General features: G+C 38.8%; 1 protein-coding gene across 1 annotated transcript; it reads left to right on the top strand.

Moving 5' to 3' along the window:
• The first annotated feature begins 2521 nt into the window (after positions 1 to 2521).
• Positions 2522 to 10687, top strand: tgoln2 (trans-golgi network protein 2). The gene is made up of 4 exons (XM_006625492.3): positions 2522 to 2861; positions 4370 to 5235; positions 6570 to 6653; positions 7621 to 10687. The coding sequence occupies exons 1-4, from the start codon at positions 2810 to 2812 to the stop codon at positions 7624 to 7626; spliced, it is 1008 nt and encodes a 335-aa protein (XP_006625555.3). The 5' UTR covers positions 2522 to 2809; the 3' UTR covers positions 7627 to 10687.
• The last annotated feature ends 210 nt before the right edge of the window (positions 10688 to 10897 follow it).

Raw genomic sequence — 10897 nt, 5'->3', positions numbered from 1 at the left:
AAGGAGCAATATTAACTTGAGGAATTTAAATATGTGGAAGAAAAAAGAATGTGGAATATGTTTTTGCAAAAATGTGTATAAAATCTGAGAAAGTATATAGTTTTAACTAGTATCTTAACACTGTGTTCCAAGTTACATTCAATTAAACACAGTGCAGTCAGTGAACCTCGTAAAGTGTTTGGGCTCTTTGTTCACAATCAGATATTCTCTTGGGTGCATTCTCAAAATAAATATTACAATCCAGGAAGACAGGAACAGATTAATCCACAACCATGCTGAGATTTTGCTGCTGTTGTAATTTTTTATCTCTTTTTCATCTGTCCTCACTGGAACCTGCAGTGCGACAGCACTGAAATTTTAATGGTCTGACTCTGTTTGAAGCTGCGATACAGAGATAAACTTAAGCACATTTTCTGGCCTTTCCGTGAGGGCTGATTGTGAAGCGGCAGACCCAAAATATTCATTTCTTGTACATGTAAATTTTAAATAAGTTATGTGAACTGCAGGATTCCTACTCTAAGATACACCAAATGACACAATAACCAGAAAAGATCACAGTTCAGTGTGAGAGGACTGTGATTTGGGCCACTGGGGTCATAGCTTAATGTGGTTAACAGTTAAAGTCGGGAAAAGCAAATCTGATCGATTCAAACAGCCAAACCAATGTTTGCGATAAAATACACATTGTTGTTTTATATCGCCGCCTGCTGGAAAACGTCTGGCAATACAGCAGTTATTTCTTTATGTGTCTAATCTCACTGACAATTGCATCAACAATCTGTATATTTTCCTAGATAATGTATATATAATGTAATCTTAATTATATCTCAAATAATGCATTGAAGGAGCTACACTGTGTTCAACATTTTAGTTTTTTACTCACTTTAATTTTTCTTTAGTGAAAATGATTGCCAGTTTTATTGAACAAAAGTACTTTCTGTTGAAAGTACGCTCACACCTGAAGAAGGCTCCACGGCCGAAACGCTGTGTTCTCTTTCTTCTTTTTTTCAGCATGGAATAAACCTATTACTTGTTCCTCTACTTTTCTGTTGATATGAATTGCTATAAACATTTTTAAATGACAAAATAAAAAAAAATCCTATATCATGATTTTAATTGGATAACAGATCTGTAGGTCGATTGCCCAGATGGTTTAATAAAATAATAAGTTTTAGCAGAAAAAAATAATCCATACAAATTGTTTAAAAAAGACAGAATCCCATTAAAGAAAGGGAGTGAAATAAATTGCAATGATAGGTAAAAGATACTACATAGGAATCTGATTCGCGTTTTCAAAATCCTAAAAGGCACCACAAAGTCACCCACTGGACGTCTTCACAAACATTAAAACACATTAACCACTAGAAGCAGATGCTTCTCATTTGTAACCTTCATTACGGAGGTATATCCTCATCCCAGATCTGAGCTGAAAATAAAGAGCTTTAAAAAAAAAGTTACTTGATGCATCTCCTAACTCAGATTAACTCTGCACAACGAAGCTGTTGAGAATGAAATACAACTACATGCTTTACTGACAACTAGTGGTAACATGCTACTACTGCATCGGTGCTGTCATCTGTTCACTTGCACCACTGTCCCCGTCTGGATACTTGAGGTTTGGAGATCCCCGATGATGATTGTTAGAGTAGTTTACAACACGTACATACATCCCATACTAGGCTCAAACAACATTTTTTTTTCTTATTAATGAAACAATTGTATTACGCCTATCGATTACAATCTTCTTTTTCCAATGTATTTCAAGATACAGACAGCCATGTCGGAGACACTATCTACGAAGAGACTTGAATTGCAGTGGTTAACGAAACAGCCTTTATAGGTGGCAACCTTCAGAGACCTTCTCAGAGGCTTCAATCAGATATAATAAAAAATACGATTCAAGTTCCTTGCGCTCAGTGGCTGAATAACTAAGCTGTAGGTCTTACTTGATGATCTCCTTTCATCTTGGATGGCCTGACAACAAACTTTCGCAAAGCTCTTTGGTTTCTGCGCTGCGTTCCGGTGACCAAGGGTAACTTTGTTTTCCTCAGCAACATAGATACTGTGATAAATCTGGATGATATTCTTTGTGGAAATAAAATCTGCGGTAGATACTACTATACACAGATTTTAGGAGGGACGTCCTTAAGAAAACTCGTCTTGTTCCAAGTGTGTACAGGTCTACGTAAAAGAACCTGGTAACCATTTGTAGAAAACACGACTGTATTAAAATACACCATCTTCGTTAGTTTAGCTGCCACGCATAGGATTAAATCTGAAAGACTGACATGCTCAGCCTGAAGTAAAATTACCACTTAGACCAGAGCACTTCGAAAACGTAGCTGATCAATAATCGAAGCTGAACGATCTATCGAGTAGTCGATTTTTCTCCTTCTGAGAGTAGTTTCCTTGTGTATTTAACTGCTCTTTGATTTGCTCAATTCATAATTTATTACGGACACGGTCACGAGCGTTATTCACGGTTAAGGATTTCCGGTTCACTTATTCACCAGGGCTACTGTTCGCTTAATGGAGGACAAAACTAGACAAACCTGGAGTCTACTGGAAAGAGCCAGTAGCACAGAGGAGGTTTGGGTAATTTTTGAGAAATGCAACGTGATATCCAATCGTAGGGCCCCCTGTCTTTAGGACAAACCACGGCTTTGCGTTTTGCTTCGCGTCACGTGTGATAAATCCTCTTCTGTAACCCTTTGCGACACAAGGAAGGAAGAGAGAGAGAGGTGACGGAGTCATTTTTGACAGCGTGTACAATTTGACTCGTTTTATTTCAGTCGCTTCTGCATACAAAATGTGCCGGGTAGTCATTATTCTGTCGGTGGTGTGGTTGTTTTTAGCAGTGGGTAAGTAGGAAAACTACTTCAATTACCAGTGTACTCCAGCGTTTTGCTTGTCGCCAGACACTTTCACTTTGTTGTGTGTTGTGTATTGCGGGTGTAATGTTGGCGATTGTAATGTAACGGCCAAGACGTTGAGCTCAGCTGCGTGACCCGACGCTGGCGTTATCGGGGTATATAAAAGAGAGATTTATTGACGACTGATACGTGCCGATTTACTGTTATATCGATGGGATTTAAATCGATGGGGTTTTATTTCCGCTCGAAGCTGCGTTTAAGCTGGTGTACAAAACCTGTAAATAGGCGGCCTGTTAAAAAAACAATTACAATTGAAACAATGAAAGTGTGCAAGCTGAATGCTTGCTTAAGTTCGTCGACAATGGCCCTTGTTCCGTTTTGTCGTCGTTCTTCAAACCCTTGTAAAACGATTCTAAACCGGGTAAATTCTGATGAAATGAAAGGGATGCACCGCAGAATGTCGACTGTAATATAGGGATGTTACATTGTGGCAACGACAATATCACGGTTGTTAAAAATGTGATCCGGCTTCTTAAAGTATTACCTGACGTGAAACAGCTTTCCTGAAGTGCGTAAATATCATAGATTCGTTATGTGCTTACTTACAGTATATATGATTTTAGTATTAGTAGTTCAGGTGGGTGGTTGCGTCAGCATGCGTAGCCTGCAAAGGAACAAGTAATACTGTAGGTTTATTCCATGCTGAAAATAGAAGAAAACACAACGTTTCGGCCGTGGAGCATTTTTTAGATGTGATTTTAGTATTAGAACCTTATATCCCCTATATATGCCGCATTAGCTGAAAACAAGACTACTGTGATGGAGATAGTGTTACATATACTGTAGTATTGAGCTTGGTTCTACCTTTTGTGTAAACTTTCTCAAAGCATTTCGAGAGTGCCCCGTGTCTTTAGGAAAATAAATCTGAAAAAAGATCATTCCTGAAACTCGTTGTACTCCACCATGTAATTTTAGAGTCTGCTGTGTACTTTTTCTATTATATAGTTTATATAAACTTATGAAAAATCTACGATTTAGCATTGCAGGTCAACATCTCTCAATGCTGGAGTGATCGCTGATCACTTTTAATATTGCACTAATGAGTCTGTGATATGAAAAGTTAAAAGAGGACAGTAAGATGTTTGGATCTGTGGATTACAGTGCAGAACTGCTATAGTACATGAATTAGATAATAAACCTGACTACAATACAACAACTTGTACAGATAAGAACTCAAATAACAGATATATCTTCAACTGCAGGGCAGTATCATTGATTCACAGTTACGTATCAGACGTGTGCAGTAGGAGTTTTAAATGACATCTGGAGTTCTTCTCATAACACAGGGATTTAATTGGTTTGGACTAGTCGGTCTTTAATTGTTTTATTTTTGTTTGTTTCCTGAATCCATTGTATCCAGAATGTGTTTTTGGTTCATTTAGCCTGTTACAAAGTGTAAGAAGTTTATGTATGATTCTTTTTCTTCTTAAATGCAGCAAGCACTGGAAACGCAGCAGATGTAAATTCAAGGAACAACCAAAGTACAACTTCCAAAGGAGAAATTGGAAGTCCAAGCGTAGGTCAAAAAACTAGTAGTACATCTCATCAGGATCAGAGCCAGACAATCGACCAAAATGCCGCTTCACATGTTGAGTCCTCTACGACTGTTCAGACAGCTGTGGTTTTCAGTGGTCCCAGCACAAGTGCCAACAGGTCCGGTAATCCATCTGTGGCAACAAAGCAAACACAAGATTCTGTGGCAGAAAAACCTAGAACAACGAACATTCAGGAACAAAGCGAGCAGGGTGGAAATAGCCCTGAAGGGGACAAGGACAAAACCACAAACCCAGATTCTGTTCAAGACCCTCCAAACAAAGACCCACAAAGTAAAAGTACTAGTGTGCCTGACAAGCAGACAACCTCTGAACCCATATCAGACACAGAAAAGACCCAGAGCACTGAAGAGAAAAATTCTGGTGCTGCACCTGGAACCAAGATGGTTACCAGTACCGAACAAAGACACCCTGATACAGCAGAGAAGCAACCAGAAATAGTCAGTACCCGAACGCCCACTGCCCCGATGACTGGGGAGTCGCAAGATAATGATCAGGACAAGAAGCCTACAGAGGCCCAAGAGGAAGGAGAAGGAGATGAAGGAGAGGAAGGAGAAGAAGATGAAGGAGAAGTAGAAGATAAAGGGGAGAAGACCGATGATTCTGAAGATAACTCTCGGCTCAACAACCAGGATAGCTCTGGCCTGCAGCCCAAAGATGACTCTGAGAGCAGCCACTTCTTCGCCTATCTGGTATCATCTGCTATGTTGGTGGCCGTGCTGTACATCGGCTACCACAACAAACGCAAGGTAAGGCTGATGTCTGCTCCCTCTAACCCCCCTGCCCTTCTTTACCTTGGCCAGATGCAGGTAGTGTGTTGCTAGTCAAGCAGATCAAGCACCAGACAGCCTGCAGATTCCCCTTGCAGTTGGATTTGCCGCATCTGATGTTTAGCTTTTGTGTTGCACTGAGCTGTAGGAAGCCCCAGCGAGCTGCTATGAGTTACACTTAGAATCACAAGCTGCAAGAGCTTCAGCAAGGATTGGTAACAGTCAGCAATTCAAAATCGGGCTCATTTCTAAATGCAATCTGATATTGCACCTTACTTAACATTCCAATAGGCCTATAGTGTCATCAGCACAGATTTGGTAGATCCTGCCTAACTGGTAGTGTGGTGTAGGAGGACCTAGTCACATTTACTACCTGAACTATTAGGAATACTGGAGATGGGACTGTGCCATAGTTTGATAACATCATTGACTTTCCATAATATGGTCTGTAAGATACTTTTCTTGCCTTATTTTCATTTGTGTCAAAACCTCCTTCCCCAGTAGAGCAAACTGACTCAAACAGGCATTTCCCCTCACATGTCTCAAAATAACCTTTCTTCACTGCTGAAAAATACCACTGCAGTTAACACATTATGTAGTTAATAAACCCTGAGTCAACTGGCAAGCACTGAACACTGTTGCTCATGTGGGTGGAGACTCTTAATTCTCTTAACCAGTCTCTCAGAAAAAACAATCTTTTGGTCTGATCTTAACAAGAAACTAGATACCTTGTCCAGTTTTCTTACTTAATTACTTTATTGTCCCAGGTGGGAAATATGCTTTGCAGGTAGGTGAGAAATGTAATACAACACATTTAACACAACACAAACCCATTGGCAAATAAGAAACGTACATGCAGAAGATGAGAGAAGCAAGTTAGCAGCTTAAGTAAACACTTAGAAAAAAAAAACAAATAAATTGTGTCATCAGTGTGCGAGAGATACATTAGATACATGTATGATGAAAAAATAAAAAGTAAAATATACAGTACAATCAGTTGTCGATTTAAGCAGGTTAATAACATGGGAATAAGGGATACCTTATTTCTATTGCACATAAATCTGGGTAGTCTAAATCAACAATCTGATGGAAGGAGCTCAGAAACACTCAGATTCCCTGTTTGTTTCCTAGTTAAAAGCCTACTTGAGACTAGCTGCATTAGTGTTCTGTTTGGCAACCTCTAGCATATCTGGCACTCTGAACCTAGCATGGACAGCTCTGAGACACAGCTGCTCCAGCACACAGGTACTATACAGGAACTCCTTACTTGTCTGCTTATTGACATTTTGAATTTGTTTCTCTCTCTGTCCCAGATCATTGCCTATGTTTTGGAAGGAAGGAGGTCAAGAACGTTACGACGGCCCAAATCAAATGAGTACCAGAGGCTTGAACAGAAGGTAACAATTTTAAAGGACAGTCTGCTTCATCAAGACCCCTCTCAGCAACCCAATCACTGTCTTTCTCACAAAACTACTGATGAATTCAGTGACCAGTTACCAGGTTAAATTTCTAACCCATTTGCTTCTCAGATCATAGTTCTTGTGTGTTAGCAAGGCTATAGTGACTATAGGTCACTAGACATTTCGGTTTAGACACCTGTTTGTCTTTTGTTGCAGAGTTTTTGTTCAGGCTGAAATAAGGCTATATATACAATTTAAAGGCATTCATATAAAACCATTAAACATGATTGTTCATGAAAGTTATGCTTGTAGCTTTCTATATTCAAACATGCAAGTAATCTGCATGTTTCAATCATCTGGACATTTTCTTGACCGTAATAATTTGTGAAGTGTTTTGAAAAAATTAAGGGCAGTAGATACTATCTCTCCTACGTGCTAGACTAAATTAATGTAATAAAAAGTGGTACACGCACTATTGGAAACCTATGCAGTGTGGAACTCGAGCCATAAGTATTTTTTAAAGCAGTTTTGTTTTAAATGTTTTTTTTATCGAACATTAACATCTTAGAGATATCACGCCAAAGGAACTCTTGATTTACAAAGAATAAACAAATACCTTAACAGAACCAGAGAACATTTAAGTTCCTGTTTTTTATTTAATACTAAGTGATGACTGAGATGACAGCACTTCTAAGGCTGAGGAGTATATAATTGCTGTTTTTAATTTACACTGTGTGGTTAAATAATTAGTCTGTTTTATATCAAAACATTGTGGTTATGCCCCAGTATACACCTGTACTTAAATATATACACGAATCAACATGCATGCCTTCTTCTAAATGTTTTTTTTCTTTAGTGCACTTTAGTGTATTGTTTGTATATCTTGGACAGTACTGTAACTTGGGATTAATATCTACATCACCTCTCGCACTAATCCTCCATAATTTGCCCCTCCTTCCCCCAGCTGTGAAACACCCACTGATGTGAAGACAGAGAAGACCTTTCTGCAGATGATGTGAAGGAAGAAGAGACAGAAACGTTGCAATCTGAACATTTTTTACATTTTATTTAATGCACTTTGAACGATCCGCAATTTTTCAACTTGCTTCGTGCTTCTTGCTTGATTAGGTTATAATTTTTTAAGCAAATCTTAATGAAAAGAAGAACAGCTTTTATGTATTTTTTTGGCTGCATTCTCGTTGCATGCCGTGAAGAGGATAAAATTGCCTTATGCCAGGAGCTTGCTAACAAAACTTTCGACTCAGTGCTGGGAAGTAGACACCATGGCAGGACTCCTGGGTGTCTTTCCTGTGATAAGACATCTTATTGGCAGTACAGTGCACGAATGTAGTGTGTATAAGCTGGACAGAGAAAACTCAAACCATGACTTACAAAGCAGATGAAAGTAAATATTACATTATTTAAAGATGCCAGGAACCGAGATCTAACTGAGTAAGCTAGCAGAAAGGCGGTCTGCCTTGATGAGAGTTAGAACAGATGGTTTGTTTCGTCTCGTGGGTTTGTCTGCTGATGAGAGAGATGTAAGAAGTCTTGTGATTTTTATTTTCCTCAAGAACATAAACAAGGGGCTGTAGACTGCTCACTGGTTTGTGATCTTATCTGTTTGCTATGGGACTAAATTGCACTGACACCTTCAAACTGAAAGGAGAAAAAAGAGAGAGCATGTGATCATTTCTGAGCTGGAAGCCAGTCTTCTAATCTTCTACCACAGATTACTTCATCTGTATTTCCCTCTGTGTAATCTCTTCCTTGTGGCAGTGCCTGCAACTCTTTATGGTACTTTACATCTTGTGTGGATTTCAACCCAAAGTGATATTTCTGCAAGACGTTCACAAGACAGAGTATACTCTGATGTATTTCCCTGTGCACTTGGGTACAGCTAGTCTGCTTTTGAAAAGCTCCTTGTCCTGTTATTCTCTTGCAAGGAACTCGGATGACAGGCATTTTAACCAGTATCTCGGTAATGCATGGGTGAAATACAGATGCTTTAAACTGTTCTGAGATGTGGCTCTCAATGGATTTATTTCATATTTGCTAGAAACCATGGCTTGATTTTTAACTGTGCTGCTATACAAGATCCCAGACATTTTTTAGAGATAAATGCCTCTCAAGAGCACCTTGTGAAAGGATTGAAACCTAGTAGTGTGTGAATACTTGAAAAAGTCTTGCTTTTTTGTGATTTATCTGACCAACCTTCTACAACCACTATGATACAGAGCCTTTGTCAAAATGAGCACCTTTGCCATAGCATAATTAGCATAAGATGTATGACTGTGACACAATGCTAAGCACAAAGTGCAGCAGACAGACATTTCCATACCCAGCAGTTACTTGGTTCACCTGATCATTCAGAAGACTGCTGCTGGTATAATGAGTGCAGAACGCCTGTGAGGAACACTTGAGAATTCTGTTTTTGTGAGGGCTTATTGGGTAATCTGGCCAAGCCCTTGACAATTCTCATTCAGAAGCTGAGTGAGGAGTTTCTAAGGGAGCTCAACCACTCTCAGATGCAAGAGTAACATGCTGTAGCCTGGGTCCTAGCTGGTGACTATCATTTCTCTGTGGCTGCCAACAGTCAGCTCAGGACCTCCAATGTTGTAGATGGGATGAGTTGGCCAGGGATCTCTTGGTTCTATGACTCTTTCAACCTCCCCAAATGCCCTGAGTAATCTATCTGCCTCTGCTTATTCAGCACTGAACCCGCTGTGTAATAAGAGGGTTTGAGGGTCAGATTAGAATGAGGTGTGTTTTCCCTGATGTAGAGTAGGTACAAGGGGCATCATTAGGAGCTCAGACATAAAAATACAATAGACAATTTCAAATTGGGTGGGTATTGAATAATTAATTGGTGATTAAAAAAAACAAATTGAGTCAAGACTGTGATGCAATAATGATGATGATGATAAAGGATTGTCCCAGAAAGCCTGAATTGTCTTGATAGCAGAGGACTACAGGTGTATCAGAAAGTGATTGTAGAGTGATTGCAGGTCATTTGTGATATCTATGTTCTTTGAAGGCAGCAGCTTTGCTGGGGTTTAGCAACAGACTGCAGTGCTGCAGGTGTATTAGGAAAAAAAGCTTATTAAGTGAATGATGATAGTTTATGTGATTTTGAATGTTTTATCCTGGGAGTGGGTGGGTGTGGAATTTCAATTAAGATCAATTTACAAAGCAGGTCTATGATTGTTTTTTTGCCATGTGAATTTGTTAGAGAAATTACCTAAACAAAAGCACTTGCTTTTACAATTGATGGTTTTGTTAACTTCAGTTCTGAAATGTGTTAATTGTGTTACTGGTTTGTTTGTGTCTCCTATTTATTTAAAGTAGCATCTTGTAATTATGTGTTTTCATATACGTCACTAGTTCTCAGATTGCTAAAGATATCCTTCACTTTATTTAATTGAAATCAGGAACGCGGTACATTTTGAGTTTCTTCAAAAACTGCATTACTAGTGTGCTATGGAGATGACCAGTAAATATTAATATTCCTGTTGTCCAGATAGGTAATTTTCAGGAATCACAGTACATTCTCTGCAAAAGTAATCATGTTTAACCACCAGAAAATATTTAGCAAATTAAGAGCACTTGCATTTTAAATGAGGAGCTCAAGAGAAGTGCTTTAGATGATGAGGTACATTCTTTTTGTTATTGTAGTTTTTGCTTAGATTACTTTCTAAAAGTGGGCAACCCTAGTAAATTATTGTAACTTAAAATATTTTACCCACTTAGATTTTGTTTCAGATGTGGTAGAGTGTAGGAGAGTAAAACCAAATCTTACTGTGAAGGAAACTGTTAGGATCCTATAATTTAGTCTAAATGACAAATGAAAACAACTCTTTCATTTCTTACCTGGGGCCCTTTTGGACAGAAAAAGGCCCTGCCTTCTCAGATGTTTCCATAGTCTGTCACTGTGGTGACAAATGCAGCCGGCTGGTGCAAAGATACTGTTTTGTTCTTTATAAATATTTGATTCACTTTTTCTGTCAATGAAAAATAAATTTGAGACCTGATTTAACCTGTTTGAGTACATCCATTTCAGAATTCTTTGCTTCTGCTTTCAGGGGACTTAAAGACCAATAAGATTTTCATTGGACGTCCTGGTATTCTTTCCATTACTATAACCAGGATTCTTGCTCCTCCTTCAGCTTCAGAAGAGTTTAGAATATTTGAAGTTGGACAAAAAAAATATACTGGGCACACAAAGCATTTTAGCTTTACTT

This window comes from Lepisosteus oculatus, chromosome 2, assembly GCF_040954835.1.
Source record: "Lepisosteus oculatus isolate fLepOcu1 chromosome 2, fLepOcu1.hap2, whole genome shotgun sequence".
Taxonomy (NCBI): domain Eukaryota; kingdom Metazoa; phylum Chordata; class Actinopteri; order Semionotiformes; family Lepisosteidae; genus Lepisosteus; species Lepisosteus oculatus.
The sequence above is the reverse complement of the archived record's forward strand: the minus strand, read 5'-3'. Positions and strand labels throughout refer to the sequence as shown.